This window comes from Anomaloglossus baeobatrachus, chromosome 9 (assembly GCF_048569485.1).
Source record: "Anomaloglossus baeobatrachus isolate aAnoBae1 chromosome 9, aAnoBae1.hap1, whole genome shotgun sequence".
Classification (NCBI taxonomy): Eukaryota; Metazoa; Chordata; class Amphibia; order Anura; family Aromobatidae; genus Anomaloglossus; species Anomaloglossus baeobatrachus.
The window spans coordinates 55,536,716-55,554,511 of NC_134361.1; the positions used below are offsets into that span (position 1 = coordinate 55,536,716).

The window sequence follows — 17,796 nt, forward strand, 5'->3', positions numbered from 1 at the left end:
GTCCTTCCTGTGTATACAGTGATCAGGAAGGCAGAGATGGTAATAAATCTTCTCTGCCTTCTCTATCCTGTGTGTGACAGCCAGCTCCCTTCTTATACTCAGTGATGACATGTCCTTCCTGTGTATACAGTGATCAGGAAGGCAGAGATGGAAATAAACCTTCTCTGCCTTCTCTATACTGTCTTAACAGCCAGCTCGCTTCCTACACCCAGTGATGACGTGACCACCCTGTGTTTACAGTGATTGGGAAGGCAGAGTTGGTAATAAACTTTCTCTGTGCTGTGTCTGATAGCGAGCTCCCTTTCTACATCCAGTGATGACGTGACTGCCCTGTGTATACAGTGACCGGGAGGGCAGAGACTGTAATTAACCCTCTGCCTTCTGTATATGGTTTCCATCTGTCTAACAGCCATCTCCCTTTTGCTGTGCTGCTTATTCTTAAGCGGCTGCCTATTCTGCAGTGATAGAGGTAAAATATATCTACGTATCGTGTTAGCCAGTCGAGATAAAAAAAGTTTGTTTAAAAGAACTGAGAGTCCTCAGTGGTTGATACATTTTAATGGCTAACTGAAAAGATGGTAATAAATAGCAAGCGTTCGAGACTACGCAGGCCTCTTCATCAGGCTCAGGTACTGATACTGAGCCTGATGAAGAGACCTGCGTAGTCTGGAAAGCTTGCTATTTATTACCATCTTTAATGGCTAACTGAAGAGATGGTAATAAATAGCGAGCTTTCGAGACTACGCAGGTCTCTTCATCAGGCTCAGTATAAGTTACTGAGCCTGATGAAGAGACCTGCGTAGTCTGGAAAGCTCGCTATTTATTACCATCTTTTCAGTTAGTCCTCAGTGGTTGATACCTTGTAATGGCTAACTGAAAAGATGATAATAAATAGCAAGCTTTCCAGAGTACGCAGGTCTCTTCATCAGGCTCAGTAACTGATACTGAGCCTGATGAAGAGACCTGCGTAGTCTCTAAAGCTCGTTATTTATTACCATCTTTTCAGTTAGCCATTAAAGATGGTAATAAATAGCAAGCTTTCCAGACTACGCAGGTCTCTTCATCAGGCTCAGTATCAGTTACTGAGCCTGATGAAGAGACCTACGTAGTCTCGAAAGCTTGCTATTTATTACCATCTTTTCAGTTAGCCATTAAAATGTATCAACCACTGAGGGCTCTCAGTTCTTTTAAACAAACTTTTTTTAGTCTGCAGTGTTATTTCACAATGTCACTATACAACCATATTTGGGCCTCCTGGACATTTTAAAGTTTTTCTCTGGTCCTCAAATAGTTAATATTGTCCCTTTTAGCACTCCAAAACCAGAAGGAGTACAGGGGTGAGTCAGAAGCCACATAGGTTTATTTTTGCACATCCTGTTCACAAATGTCTCTGATCTCAGTAAGGTTTGTTGTATTTGCTGTTATTGCTGGGAGCGGTTTCTTCTGACCTTTTTTTTTTTGAGTTTTCACTGTATTTATTTGCAAATGATATTTTGATATTTTGTCTTTTTGCTATATTTGCTGATCTGTAGAATAGTGAAAAAGCTGTCTTTTGCACGAATAGGTAATATTAAATTTCCCAATAAGCCATCGTTATCAAATGAATAAAAGTTCTTTTACCTCTGTAAGTCAATCCTGGCATTGCTCAGCAAGATCTGGAGTATACAGAAATATATATTGATTTCCAAACAAAGCTATATTTCAGTCTAATGTTTAGGCGTAACATGAGATTAACCTCTAATGTCATTACGAGCTTCCACCGTTCACTTTTGGAATAGAATTACCCGATCGTTAGTCGTGTCACCGAGATAAATGTATGAGGATGCAAGGTAATGAGCGCGGCGCTGACAAACTTATTTAGGAAAAGTCACGGTCAATCATTCATCTTAATCTTGAAACATAATTTCACCATTAATAATCTCAGGTGAACTGCAAATGATTCACTACACAAACACACAAACTGCAGGTTACTATTATGGTTCTGCAGTCAGAATCGTTTCTTGTATGTGTAGGTGCAAAACCGGACCAAAATGGGTTTGTTGATGGCCCTGATCAAAATGTAAAGGAAGTTTTTTGTTTGTTTTTTAAAGAAAATCTGTCTCCAGGTTTTTCCTATGCAATCTGAGAGCAGCATGATGTAGGGGCACAGATCCTGATTCCAGCAATGTGTCACTTACTGGGCAGCTTGCTGTAGTTTCAATAAAATCATGGTTTTAATCAGCAGAAAATTAATCACTAGAGCTGGGGTTCCCAACGCCAGTCCTCAAGGGCCACCAACAGGGCATGTTTTCAGGGTCTCTTTAGTATTGCACAGGTGATAATTTAATCACCTGCACAGGTGATGATTCCAACACCCATGAAATGCTAAGGATAGCCTGAAAACATGCACTGTTGGCCCTTGAGGACTGGAGTTGGGGACCCCTGCTCTCGGATTGCATAGGAAAAACCTGGTGACCTATTTTCTTTACAAAAAAAAAACCAGAGAATAGGTTTTTCCTATGCAATCTGAGAGCAGCATGATGTAAGGGCAATGATCCTGATTCCAGCAATGTGTCACTTACTGGGCAGCTTGCTGTAGTTTTAATAAAATCATGGTTTTAATCAGCAGAAGATTAATCACTAGAGTACTAATTGTCTTGAATCCCCTGCTCTGAATCCCACCATGGATTGTCATCTTTCTCCCTATGTACAGTGTACACAGAGAGCTGCCAATCAGTGGTTTGGGCAGGGTTATACAGAGCTCAGCATTCAGAGAACTAGTATATCTGTAGCAGATAAAATGTTATCAAAACTACAGCAAGAAGCTCAGTAAGTGACACACTGCTGGAAGCAGAGTCTCTGCTTCTACATTATGCTGCTCTCAGATTGCATAGGAAAAACCTGGTGACCTATTTTCTTTACAAAAAAACCACAAGGGAATAGGTTTTAACTATGCAATCTGAGAGCAGCATGATGTAGGGGCAATGATCCTGATTCCAGCAATGTGTCACTTACGGGGCAGCTTGCTGTAGTTTCAATAAAATCATTATTTTAATCAGAAGATTAATCACTAGAGGACTGGTTGTCTCGGACCCCCTGCTCTGAATCCCACCATGGATTGTGAGCTTTCTCCCGATGCACAGTGTACACAGAGAGCTGCCAATCAGTGGGGTGGGCGGGTTATACAGAGCTCAGCGTTCAGAGAACTAGTATATCTGTAGCAGATAACATTTTATCAAAACTACAGCAAGCAGCTCAGTAAGTGACTCACTGCTGGAAACAGGGTCTCTGCTTCTACATTATGCTGCTCTCAGATTGCATAGGACAAACCTGGTGACATATTCTCTTTACAAAAAAAAAACAACAAAAGAGAATCTGTCACCAGGTTTTTCCTATGCAATCTGAGAGCAGCATAATGTAGAAGCAGAGACCCCGATTCCAGCAATGTGTCACTTACTGAGTTGCTTGCTGTAATTTTGTTAAAATAGCAGTCTTATCTGCTGCCGATCTAGCAGTTCTCTGAATACTGAGCTCTGTGTTACCCCGCCCACACCACTGATTGACAGCTTACTGTGTATAGGCATAAAGCTGACAATCCATGGTGGGATTCAGGGGGTATGACCTAACCAGTCCTGTAGTGATTAATCTTCTGCTGATTTGAAATAATACTTTTGTGGAAACTACAGCAAGCTGCCCAGTAAGTGGCACATCACTGGAATCAGGGTCTCCGCCCTTATATCCTGCTGTTCTCAGATTACATCACAAAAAAGGTGCAACTTAAAAGAAGAATAACGCTCAAATGAAAAAGTAAAAAAAAAAAAAGACACCAATGATTGCAAAAAAATAAAAGCTGCCAGGGCAATAATGGATCGAGCCCACAAATTTGTTTTGATGATTTTTCCTCTGGCTAATTAAGGTTAGAAACAAATGAAGGACTATCCTTGAGACTCCATGGCCAGTTGCTAATTTTGCTCGTTCTTTCTAATCGAGTCTTCTATGATCACATTATAGAGAGAACTGCTGCTCGGAAAACAATTGCTCTTCATCCTCTTAGGAGACCCTTTAAAATTGATGACAATCTTGAGTAAATTGGTTTGTAAACTAACACCTTTATTATTAGGGGGCAACTCACCAAAAAGGACATAAAATTTAAAAAAATCACAGAAAAAAAGGCAACTGTATGTAGCAACACTGGGACACAAAATTAATGCACTGCAGGACGCAGCAGGTCCTCACAATATAGGCAATAATGAGTAAATTGGTTTGTAAACTACCACCTTGCTTTATTATTAGGGGGGCAACTCACCAAAAAGGATATAAAATGAAAAAAATCACAGAAAAGAGGCAGCTGTATGTACCAAAACTGGGACACACAATTAATGCACTGCAGAACGCAGCAGGTCCTCACAATAAAGGCAATAATGAGTAAATTGGTTTGTAAACTACCACCTTGCTTTATTATTAGAGGGCAACTCACCAAAAAGGACATGAAATAAAAAAAAAATCACAGAAAAAAAGGCAACTGTATGTAGCAACACTGGGACACAAAATTAATGCACTGCAGGACACACCAGGTCCTCACCATAAAGGCAATAATGAGTAAATTGGTTTGTAAACTACCACTTTGCTTTATTATTAGAGGGCAACTCACCAAAAAGGATATAAAATGAAAAAAATCACACAAAGGAGGCAGCTGTATGTACCAAAACTAGGACACAAAATTAATGCACTGGAGGATGCAGCAGGTCCTCACGATAAAGGCAATAATGAGTAATTTGGTTTGTAAACTACCACCTTACTTTATTATTAGAGGGCAACTCACCAAAAAGACATGAAATAAAAAATAATCACAGAAAAAAGGCCGCTGTCTGTACCAACACTGGGACACAAAATTAATTCACTGCAAGATGCAGCAGGTCCTCACAATAAAGGCAAGAATGAGTAATTTGGTTTGTGTAAACTACCACCTTGGATTATTATTAGAGGGCAACTCACCAAAAAGGACATAAAATAAGAAATAATCACAGAAAAGGCAGCTGTATGTAGCAACACTGGGACACAAAATTAATGCACTGCAGGATGCAGCAGGTCCTCACAATAAAGGTGGAGGCAACCACCCCCTCCATGGAGGAAGGCGTGTGATTGGTTGTTAATCAGTATTTCGCACTTGTGCGTCTTCCCCCTTTTATCATGGAGGTCTGCTGCATCCTGTAGTGCATTCGTGTTGTGACCTGGTCTTGGTAGATAGGGCTGCATGTTTCTTATTAGCAGGCGTTTTCTAGTATAAGGATTAATTGCATTAATATACAGGCGCAATAGATGCCAATCCATGGAATACTGTTGTGGGGGAACCAGCCCGTACATTGTAACACTGCAGAACTATGTATCCATGAGTATGCAGCAAGCAGGCAACATATTCTGCCCTGATGATAAACCCTCGTATATTGGATCAGGAATTTACACCGTGTTTTTTTTGTTTTTCCTCTTCTTTAGTAATGATGCTGCACAGTCTGACGATGAAGAAAAGCTTCAGGCTCATCAGACCGATACCGATGGAGGGAAACTAAAGCAGAAAACGTAATTCTGTGCTTTCTTTTCTTTACTGGTTGGGATTACGCTGTGTAACCTTATGGCTAGTAGTGTCTTATAGAATCAGCACAAAGTATGTAACATTGACCTCCTGGTATCACCAGTATACTGTAAAGCCATACTGTGCCTTTATAAATGGGTGCAAGCTTCAGGAGGGTCGACTCGCTCCCCCAAATGTAATCACAAAGAAGGAATGGATTCGGCAATCCAGAAGAGTGCTTTATTCATCCAAATCCCTTACAGAGACCGGTCATTGTGGAGACATTGACCCTCCTTAATATATACTGTGCTGTACACTGCGCTGTTCACTTCTGTTCTGTTACGGTCGGTGCAAGAGGCTCCTGCATTCAATGACCGTGAAGGCCATTTCCATGAAGGCTACAATCAGTCAACACTTTGACTATGTCTTAGAAGAGCTCCTCTTACTCTGTTCTGCTGTTAGTGAGGCTTCTAGCCGTATCTGATACCTTGATTTATCTAAATAATCTGGGCTAGTATGGAGTGGCTACTTTCTGACTTCTCATTTCTTAGCACTTGTCACTTAAATGGAACCTGTCATGTCCCTAAATGCTAGTAACCTGCAGATATGGGATTAATCCACTAATTAATAGTGTTACATTGCTATCCAGCCGCTGCACTGATAGCTCAGTTACCGTGAGAAAATTAACTTATTTCGTCCTGGGAGTGGCTGCTTTCAGTCATATAGGCGTGCCCAGCGTGGTTACAGTTGCCGGTCACTATATCGTGAGCGGCGGCTGTAATTATGATCGGGACTTTGACTGCTTGCTTGACACAGATGCACTATAGAAAGAGTTATTAAAGTGTCGGGGTGTGGTTACATCTGCCACTCATTGTGTCTTGAGCAGTGATTGTAGATGTACTGAACATGCCCATATGACTGAAAGCAGCCACTCCCAGAAGGATCACGCCTGTATGACTGCGAGCAGCCGCTCCCAGAAGGACCATGCCTGTAAGACTGAAAGCAGTCTCTCCCAGGAGGACAACCCCTGTATGACTGAAAGCAGCTGCACACAGGAGGACCATGTCTGTATGACTGAAAGCAGATGCACACACTGGAGGACCATGTCTGTATGACTGAAAGTAGCTGCTCCCAGGAGGGCCATGCCTGTATGACTGAAAGCAGCTGCTCCCAGGAGGACCACGCCTGTATGACTGAAAGCAGCTGCTCCCAGGAGGGCCATGCCTGTATGACTGAAAGCAGCTGCTCCCAGGAGGACCATGCCTGTATGACTGAAAGCAGCTGCTCCCAGGAGGACCATTTCTGTATGACTGAAAGCAGCCGCTCCCGGGAGAAATAAATTAATTTTATCCCGCTAGCTGTGCTTCCAATATGACGGCCGGACCGCATTGTAGCACTATTAACCTGCAGGTTAATAGTGTTTGGAGACATAAGATCCCTTTAACTGTAACTGACTACTGCAAACTCCCTTTCTGCTTCTTAAAATTCCTCCCGGGTACAGGGCTCGGCTTCGTCTTACCCTCTCGGTGCCCTGTATCTGCAACATTCACTTTCCCAGTACCATCACATTTTACAATATATACCACCAGTTGCATAAAACCACAACATATAAAGAATGCATTCATTTAGCACATTACAGCACTATTAACATATTCAGGGGGTATTTCTTCCTCCACCGCACTCTTCTATTAATACAAAGAGCCTGTCACAGTGTAATGGTGCCAAATTTTTAATGAAACCCAATTGCAGAAATTATCTTTAGCCCCAAATACATGCGTTATTAGTAAAAAGAAATATATTGTCAACCCCCTTCACTTTTGGATATGGCATAAAAGCTCAAGTTATCCATTACATTGGACCCAAACTGTCATACTGGACATGGCGTGCTGGGTATCTTCATATATTGTTGCAGATTTTCACAATGAGGGTCACACCTTTTTAATGTATAGGGGTGCAATCGGGGATGAGAATCTGTAATAGAATCCACATGTAACATACAAATTTGTAGCAGATTCTGTCACTCTCGTTACATCCAAGCACCGCTTGTTTCAATACTTGGCTTTTTGCGATGTTTTGGACTCTTCGATTTGTGGCCTCTTCCCTGTAAGGCTATGTGTCCACGGTAGAATGTTGCTGCGGATTTTTCTGCATGAAAATCCGCGACTTTCGCGGCAAATCCGCACCTTTTTTTTGCCACGGATTTGCCGCGGACTTACCGCGAATTTGCCGCGGATTTTGATGTGGATTTTTTTTTTTCCCCCATTCTTTACCCAAAATCCGCACCAAAATCCGCAACAATAATTGACATGCTGCAGATTTTTCCGGATCAAAATCCGCGGCAAATCCGCCGCGGAAAAATCCGCAGCATGGACACAGCATTTCCAAAATGCCATTGAAATGGCTTGGAAGTGCCGCTGCTGCAGATTTTCGGAAAATCCGCGGTAAATCCGCGGCAAAATCCGCGCAAAATCCGCAGCGTGGGCACATAGCCTAAGAAAAGTGATACATTATATAACTAACATTATAAAGTACTGACGTCAATCAGTGGTAAGTTTCCAAACACAACTTTGTCACTGTGAAATCTGCCTTATTTCTGATTTTTACGAGCCAGTGCAATCCCAGATTCAGCTTTTGCCTTAACTTCAGAGAAACATAAATGCCCCAAAGTCAGTCTGGTCTTAATATAACTCTCCTTTACAAATCCGGCCTCAGCTACTACTATAAGATATAATCAGAGGTGGCTTATAATGCTACCGCCTGCAGCGCACACCCTGATCGGAGACTTACATTGCACATTCAGGCATTTCCTTCTCTTACGGTCTGGGCTATAATTTTGCGTTCGCTTCTTTACAATTGTGCGTCTGCCTAAGTTGCTTAGGATTTTTTGAAGTGGTTAAACCAGCAATTAGAACAATGTTAACTCTGTAATATTTTTTTTCTCCATCTTTACAGCACACAGCTGAAGAAGTTCTTAGGGAAAAAGGTCAAAAGAGCAAAACATTTAGCAGAAGAGTACAGCGAACGAGCAGTGAATAAAGTGAAAAGCGTCAGAGATGAAGGTGAGCGCAGCACACTATGTCCTCTCTGTTGTTCTGCTATTTAGGCTTCCTCACCTATCTTTTACAGTTTTTGGGGTTTTTTTTTAAAGGAAGTCTGTCAGCAAATTTTTGCTATGTAATCAGAGAGCAGCATGATGTAGGCTCAGAGACTCTGATTCTTGCAGTGTGACACTTAGGGGTACTTTGCACACTGCGACATCGCAAGCCGATGCTAGCGATGGCGAGCGCGATAGTCCCCGCCCCCATCGCACATGCGATATCATGGTGATAGCTTCCGTAGCGAACATTATCGCTACAGCAGCTTCACATGTACTCACCTGCCCTGCGACGTCGCTCTGGCCGGCGAACCGCCTCCTTACTAAGGGGGTGGGTCGTGCGGCGTCACATGGCAGGCGGCCAATAGAAAGTGGAGGGGCGGAGATGAGCGTGACATAACATCCCGTCCACCTCCTTCCTTCCGCATTGGCGGCGGGACGCAGGTAGGAGATGTTCCTCGCTCTTGCGGCTTCACCCACAGCGATGTGTGCTGCCGCAGGAACGAGGAACTACATCGTAACATCGGTTTTTCCGAAATTATGGAAATGACTGATGCTACACAGATCACCGATTTACGACGCTTTTGCAATCGTAAATCGGCGCATCTTGGCTTTACACGTTGCGACATCGTTACTGGCGCCGGATGTGCGTCACTTTCGATTTGACCCGACGATATCGCAGTAGCGATGTCGCAATGTGCAAAGTACCCCTTAGGCTATGTGCGCACATGTGTGTTTTGCATGCGTTTACGCAGCGCTTTGGACTGCAGCGTAAACGCATGCGTTCTCCGTCCCCAGCAAGTCTATGTAACTTGTGCAAATTCCATCCGCACGTTGCGTTTTAGAACGCAGCGTTTCTTTTTCGCTCCTAATTGGGAGACCCAGACAGTGGGTGTATAGCTACTGCCTCTGGAGGCCGCACAAAGAGCTACACTTAAAAGTGTAAGGCCCCTCCCCTTCTGGCTATACACCCTCCCGTAGGAGTACAGATTCCTCAGTTTTAGCTTTGTGCGCAAGGAGGTCAGACACGCACGCATAGCTCCATTGTTTTTAGTCAGCAGCAGCTGCTGACTATGTCGGATGGAAGAAAAGAGGGTCTATACAGACTCCCAGCATGCTCCCTTCTCACCCCACTTATGTCGGAGGTGTTTGTAAGGTTGAGGTACCCATTGCGGGTACGGCGGCAGGAGCCCACATGCTGATTCCTTCCCCATCCCTTTTTACAGGGCTCTGGGTGAAGTGGGATTTACCGGTCTCCAGGCACAGAGACCGTGCTCCATCTACAGCCCCTGGAGAAGATGCTGGATGGAGCGGAGTACATCAGGGACATGGCCCTGCTTCCTCAAGGTACTCTGTGTCCCCGTGTATCTGGCGCTCACACCGCAGCATGCTGGGTGTTGTAGTGCGCCGGGGGACATCAGCGCTGCGGCGCCTGTGCCATAGCCTCATTCAGCTTTGCTGAAGCAGGCACATTTATGGGAATAGGCCGCGCCGGCCGCTGGGACTGCGGCGCGGCTGGCACTTGTAGTGCGCCGGGGACTTCAGCGCGGCCTGCGCTCTTACGGCGGCCGCGCTGATAACTACAGTCCCCGGCTTTTGCGGCCTGCTTCCTTTCGTTCCCGCCCCCAGACCTGCCAGTCAGGAGAGGGGCGGGACGCTGCCCACGCTAGAACTCGGTCGCGCCGGCCGCTTGAACAGCGGCGCGGCTGGCACTTGCGGTGCGCCGGGGACTTCAGCGCGGCCCGCGCTTTTACGGCGGCCGCGCTGATAACTCGAGTCCCCGGCTTTTGCGGCCTGCGTTCGTTCGTTCCCGCCCACAGACCTGCCAGTCAGGAGAGGGGCGGGACGCTGGCCAGTGCATCAGCGCTGAGGGCTGGAGTCGTTTTTACATACTCCAGCCCTCACAGTCAGCACAGAAGGGACACTGTTCCCGCACTTTTGTTTGGGAACTCCCACGGACCGCCCCTCTCCACAGAAGCCTGCAGCCATTCTTGCTGACACGCTGAGCTGCAGAGGGGAGCCGGGGAGACCCAGACAAGGCATTCTGCAGCCTCTTACCCGCTGTTCAGCGGGCGGTAAGCAGCCCAGTGGGCTCACCCCCTCTTGTGCTCGTAGTATCCTTAGTATTTTGTGGCTACAAATACTTGGTATTGCATAGCGCTGGTCGCCCTTTGGCTATAGACTCTCTCACATGCAGAGAGCCAGCAGCATGTCGCCCGTAAAACGCAAGGGTGCCAAGGCACAGACATTGTATGCTTCCTGCACCGCATGTGGGACTTTTCTACCGGCAGGCTCCACGGACCCCCATTGTGTGCAGTGCTCGGCCCCTGCGGCGCTTGCACAGTCGGGACCTCTGCTGGACGTGTCCCAGGGTGTACCACCTGTGAATGCTGTCCAGGTGACAGGGACTGAGTTTGCAGCTTTTGCTGACAGAATGTCTCTCACTATGTCACAAATTCTTGACACATTGCGAGCTAGGCCTGTACTTCAGACCACGGACACTGTGCATGTATTGCCCCCTGGTCCCCCTCAGCTCCTAGCTCCGGGACGGGCATCTACACCTCAGGGTGAAGACTCTGACTCGGACGATGGCCCCGGGCAGCCTAAGCGGGCTCGTTATGACGGGCCTTCACATTCATCTCAATGGTCTGGATCCCAGCGGGATGAATCTATGGGTGATGAGGCGGACTTAACTGATCAGGATTCTGATCCTGGGACCGCTCTCAATCTAGATACACCAGATGGTGACGCCATAGTTAATGATCTTATATTTAACATCAATAAGATGTTGAATATTTCCCCACCAGCTCCTCCTGTAGAGGAGTCAGCTTCGCAGCACGAGAGAATCCATTTCAGATACCCTAAGCGTACATTAAGCACTTTTCTGGACCACGCTGACTTCAGAGACGCAATCCAGAAACCCCACGCTTATCCTGAAAGGCGTTTTCCTAAACGACTTAAAGATACACGCTACCCTTTTCCCTCTGAAGTGGTCAAGGGTTGGACCCAGTGTCCAAAAGTGGATCCTCCAATTTCCAGGCTTGCAGCCAGATCCTTGGTTGCTGTTGAAGATGGAGCGGCACTTAAAGATGCCACTGACAGGCAGATGGAGCTCTGGCTGAAATCCATCTATGAAGCGATTGGAGCGTCATTAGCGCCTTCTTTTGCGGCCGTATGGGCACTCCAAGCTATCACGGCCGGGCTTGCGCGAGTCGACTCAGTCACACGTGCATTTGCCCCGCAGGTAGCACCATTGACCTCGCAAATGGCGGCATTCGCGTCGTACGCGATTAATGCTGTTCTTGACGCTACAAGCCGCACGGCAGTGGCGTCAGCCAACTCAGTTGTTTTGCGTAGGGCTCTGTGGTTGAGACATTGGAAAGCAGATTCTCATTCCAAGAAGTGCTTAACCAATTTGCCTTTTTCTCGTGACCGATTGTTTGGAGAGCGTTTGGATGAAATCATCAAACACTCCAAGGGTAAGGACTCTTCCTTACCGCAACACAGACAAAACAAGCCCCAACAGAGGAGGGGTCAGTCTGGTTATCGGTCCTTTCGAGGACAGGGCAGGTCCCAATTCGCCTCGTCAAAAAAGACTCAAAAGGACCAGAGACGCTCAGATTCTTGGAGGTCTCAGTCACGCCCAAAAAGGACAGCCGGAGGAACCGTTGCCAAAACGACGTCCTCCTGACTTGCGGTCTCCGATGCCCACACCCGCGGTCGGTGGGAGGCTGTCCCACTTTGGCGACATTTGGCTAGCAAATGTCAAAGACCGTTGGGTGAGAGATATTCTATCTCACGGGTACAGGATAGAGTTCGGTTCTCGTCCGCCAACTCGTTTCTTCAGAACTTCTCAACCACCAGACCGAGCCGATGCTCTGTTGCAGGCGGTGGCCGCTCTAAAGGCGGAAGGAGTGGTGACCTCCGTCCCTCTTCAGGAACAGGGTCACGGTTTTTACTCCAATCTGTTTGTGGTCCCAAAAAAGGACGGATCGTATCGTCCCGTCCTGGATCTGAAGTTGCTCAACAGACACGTAAAAGTCAGGAGGTTCCGGATGGAATCCCTACGCTCCGTCATAGCCTCAATGTCTCAGGGAGATTTTCTAGCATCAATAGACATCAAAGATGCGTATCTCCACGTGCCGATTGCACCAGAGCATCAGCGTTTCCTACGTTTCGTCATACACGACGAGCACCTACAGTTCGTAGCGTTACCCTTCGGTCTGGCAACAGCCCCCCGGGTCTTCACCAAAGTCATGGCAGCAGTAGTAGCTGTTCTGCACTCGCAGGGTCACTCGGTCATCCCGTACCTAGACGACCTGCTTATAAAGGCATCCTCTCAAGAAGCATGCCAACACAGTCTGAAGGTGGCGCTAGACACTCTCCAGACTTTCGGGTGGATTATCAACTTTCCAAAGTCTCATCTAACCCCGACCCAATCTCTGACTTATCTTGGCATGGAGTTTCATACTCTATCAGCGATAGTGAGGCTTCCACTGGACAAGCAGTGCTCGCTACGGACTGGAGTGCAATCTCTCCTTCAGAGCCAGTCGCATTCACTGAGGCGCCTCATGCATTTCCTAGGAAAGATGGTAGCAGCAATGGAGGCAGTCCCGTTCGCGCAGTTTCATCTGCGCCCTCTCCAATGGGACATTCTGCGCCAATGGGATGGGAAATCGACGTCCCTCGACAGGACTGTCTCCCTCTCTCAGACTGCCAAGGACTCTCTACGTTGGTGGCTTCTCCCCAACTCATTGTCACAGGGAAAGTCGTTCCTTCCCCCGTCCTGGGCAGTGGTCACGACAGATGCGAGCCTATCAGGGTGGGGAGCGGTGTTTCTCCACCACAGGGCTCAGGGGACGTGGACTCAGGAAGAGTCCACCTTGCAGATCAATGTTCTGGAAATCAGAGCAATCTATCTTGCCCTGCGTGCCTTCCAACAATGGCTGGAAGGCAAGCAGATTCGGATTCAGTCGGACAATTCCACGGCGGTGGCGTACATCAACCACCAAGGGGGAACACGCAGTCGCCAAGCTTTTCAAGAAGTCCAGCGGATTTTGACGTGGGTGGAAAGCAGAGCGTCCACCATATCTGCAGTTCACATCCCAGGCGTGGAAAACTGGGAAGCAGACTTTCTCAGTCGCCAGGGCATGGACGCAGGAGAATGGTCCCTTCACCCGGACGTGTTTCAACAGATCTGTTGCCGCTGGGGGTCGCCGGACGTCGATCTGATGGCGTCACGGCACAACAACAAGGTCCCAGTTTTCATGGCACGGTCTCACGATCACCGAGCGCTGGCGGCAGACGCGTTGGTTCAGGATTGGTCGCAATTCCGACTCCCCTATGTGTTCCCACCTCTAGCATTGTTACCCAGAGTTCTCCGGAAAATCAAGTCCGACTGCCAGCGAGCCATACTCGTCGCTCCAAATTGGCCAAGAAGGTCGTGGTACCCGGATCTGTGGCATCTCACGGTAGGCCAACCGTGGGCACTACCAGACCGTCCAGATCTGCTGTCTCAAGGGCCGTTTTTCCATCTGAATTCTGCGGCCCTGAACCTGACTGTGTGGCCATTGAGTCCTGGATCCTAGCGGCCTCAGGTTTATCTCAGGGAGTTGTTGCCACAATGAGACAGGCTAGAAAACCATCCTCAGCTAAGATCTATCACAGGACGTGGAAGATATTCTTAGCGTGGTGCTTGGCTCAAGGGTTTTCTCCCTGGCCATTTGCATTGCCAATTTTTCTTTCCTTCCTGCAGTCTGGGTTGGAAAAGGGTTTGTCCCTTAGCTCGCTTAAGGGTCAAGTCTCCGCGTTATCCGTATTCTTTCAGAAGCGCTTGGCACAGCTTTCTAAAGTACGCACGTTTCTCCAAGGAGTTTGTCATATCGTTCCTCCTTACAGACGGCCATTGGAACCCTGGGATCTGAACAAGGTTCTCCTTGCTCTTCAAAAGCCGCCTTTCGAGCCTTTGAAAGAGGTTCCCCTTTCTCGGCTTTCACAAAAGGTAGTTTTTCTTGTAGCGGTCACGTCTCTTCGAAGAGTGTCCGAGCTGGCGGCGTTATCTTGCAAATCTCCCTTCCTGGTATTTCACCAAGACAAGGTAGTACTGCGTCCAATTCCAGAGTTTTCTCCCAAGGTGGTTTCTTCCTTTCATCTCAATCAGGATATCACTTTGCCATCTTTGTGTCCGCATCCAGTTCACCAATTTGAAAAGGGTTTACATCTGTTGGACCTGGTGAGAGCACTCAGGATTTACATTTCTCGCACGGCGCCTCTACGCCGTTCGGATGCGCTCTTTGTCCTAGTCGCTGGTCAGCATAAGGGATCGCAAGCTTCCAAATCCACCCTGGCGCGGTGGATCAAGGAACCAATTCTTCACACATACCGTTCTGCTGGGCTTCAGATTCCATCTGGACTGAAGGCCCATTCTACCAGAGCCGTTGGTGCGTCCTGGGCGTTGAGGCATCAGGCTACGGCTCAGCAAGTGTGCCAGGCGGCTACCTGGTCGAGTCTGCACACGTTTACCAAACACTATCAAGTGCATACCTACGCTTCGGCAGACGCCAGCCTAGGTAGACAGGTCCTTCAGGCGGCGGTGGCCCACCTGTAGGAAGAGGCTGTATGACAGCCCGTTCATGTGGTATCTTTTTACCCACCCAGGGACTGCTTTTGGACGTCCCACTGTCTGGGTCTCCCAATTAGGAGCGAAAAAGAAGAAGGGAATTTTGTTTACTTACCGTAAATTCCTTTTCTTCTAGCTCCAATTGGGAGACCCAGCACCCGCCCTATCTGTTTTTAGGGTTTCGTTTTTTTCGGGTGCACATGTTGTTCACGTTGTTTCTTAAGTTCTCCGATCTAGTTATCGGATTGAATTTGTTTTTGAAACTGTTATTGGCTTTCCTCCTTCTTGCTTTGGTACTAAAACTGAGGAATCTGTACTCCTACGGGAGGGTGTATAGCCAGAAGGGGAGGGGCCTTACACTTTTAAGTGTAGTTCTTTGTGCGGCCTCCAGAGGCAGTAGCTATACACCCACTGTCTGGGTCTCCCAATTGGAGCTAGAAGAAAAGGAATTTACGGTAAGTAAACAAAATTCCCTTCTTTGCATGCTGACATTTGTGGCCGAATCGCTGCTTTCAAAAAAAGCAACATATCACTTCTTCTTTTGTGCGTTTTGGATGCTTTTCCCACTCTGACAGAGGAAGCATCCAGAGCGCATGAATTCTGCATCTATTCTGGACTCAAAATACATCCAAAATCCAGATTTTCGGCTGCGTTTTGAAACGCACATGCAGTGACAAAACACTGCAGAATATTTGTCATGGCAGAACGCAACGTGCGAACGTATCCTTAGTTCACTAGGTGCAACAGTTGTGATAGAATTCGTTTTTTCTGCTGTAGGTCTAGCAGCACTTGGAAGAGGCTGAGACCCTGATTCCTGCAATGTGTCACTTGCTGGTCTGATTGCTGTCATTTTGATACAATCACTTTTTCTCTGCTGCAGGGCTAGCAGTGCTCAGAATGCTTTCTGTGTACACTGTATAGTGACAAAAACTGCTAATCAGTGGTGGAGGTGTGGTTGGACCAGGAGGCATGAGACACCTAGTGCTCCAGTGATAATCTCCTTATAAGAAACCATTATTTATTTATTTTAAATTAGCTTCATTTTTATTTTTACAGCAAAATTATACAACACATAAAAATTAATAGTAAACAATGCAAGAAACCATTATTATTGAAACATCAACACACAGCCGAGTAAGTGACACACCACTGGAATTTGAGTCTCAGCCCTTACATTATGCTGCTCTCTGATTACTTTGCAAAATCCTGCTGTGCTGACAGATTCCCTTTTATATTGAAAAAAAAACAGATTTCACAACTGATCTCATACTTTTAAGTGAGATCAATTGTGTATAGAGATGAGCAGAACCATAGGAGTTTGGGGTCTGCGGGTCCAGCGGGACTTTAGATAGTTATTTTCTGGAACCGAATTTGAACCGAATCTCAGTAGAAGTCACTGATTGGGCAGTTCGGTTCTTTACCCACATACAGCCAGCCATGAACAGAGCCCTTCTGGTGTAGGGAGGAGGTTTTTGGGTTTTTTTGTTTGTTTTTTTTTTGTACAGACTACATTGATCACTTTGTTGTTACCGCCAGTGCAAGCCGTTAAAACACTGCAAGCGGCTCCAAGTGGACCAAGCGTAGCCGAGCACACGGATGCTCAGGAGAGTGGTCATCATACATAAAGCACCCGAACTCGAAAACTGTCCAGTCTGCTTGTGTCTAATTGTGTCCCTATTTACTGACAGACCTCTAAAATTCCAACGTTCCATTCTGATGGGGCTCTTTTATGCCTGTCCTGTGGGTAGGTGATAACTTAATGATGACTTGGGAGGTCGCAAGAGGGGGAAAACCTTGGGGGGGGGGAGGGAAGAGGTGGAAAACCTTGGGGGGAGGGAATAGGGGGAAAACCTTGGGGGGCGGGGAGGGAGGAGGGGGAAAACCTTGGGGGGGGGGGGAAGAGGTGGAAAACCTTGGGGGGGGGAAGAGGTGGAAAACCTTGGGGGGAGGGAATAGGGGGAAAACCTTGGGGGGAGGGAAGAGGGGGAGAACCTTGGGGGGGGCGGAGAGGGAAGAGGGGGAGAACCTTGGGGGGAGTGAAGAGGGGGGAACACCTTTTGGGGGGGAAGGAAGAGGGGGGACAACCTTGGGGGGAGAAGGGAAGAGGGGAATAACCTTGGGGGGAGGGAAGAGGGGGAAAACCTTGGGGGGCGGGGAGGGAAGAGGGGGAAAACCTTGGGGGGGAGAGAAGAGGGGGAAAACCTTGGGGGGAGGGAAGAGGGGGAAAACCTTGGGGGGGCGGGGAGGGAAGAGGGGGAAAACCTTGGGGGGGAGAGAAGAGGGGGAAAACCTTGGGGGGGAGGGAAGAGGGGGAAAACCTTGGGGGGGCGGGGAGGGAAGAGGGTGAAAACCTTTGGGGGGAAGGAAGAGGGGGGAAAACCTTGGTGGGGAGAAGGGAAGAGGGGGAAAACCTTGGGGGAGGAAAGGGAAGAAGGGCAGTTTCATGCTACTTTAATCATAATCAAGATAAAATCACAAAAATGTCAATCAGTATAGATACTCTACAATATTGTGACTTAGAGAAAACAACATTTC

At 47.3% G+C, this 17,796-nt stretch overlaps 1 protein-coding gene across 1 annotated transcript in view; it reads left to right on the forward strand.

The window, feature by feature from the left end:
• The window catches only part of WDR44 (WD repeat domain 44), a 163,273-nt gene that overhangs the window by 108,882 nt on the left and 36,595 nt on the right, over positions 1-17,796 (forward strand). Inside the window, exons 8-9 of the mRNA XM_075323720.1 lie at positions 5,473-5,556; positions 8,501-8,607. Of these exons, the coding sequence (XP_075179835.1) occupies positions 5,473-5,556; positions 8,501-8,607 (191 nt within the window). The remainder of the gene's footprint in view (positions 1-5,472; positions 5,557-8,500; positions 8,608-17,796) is intronic.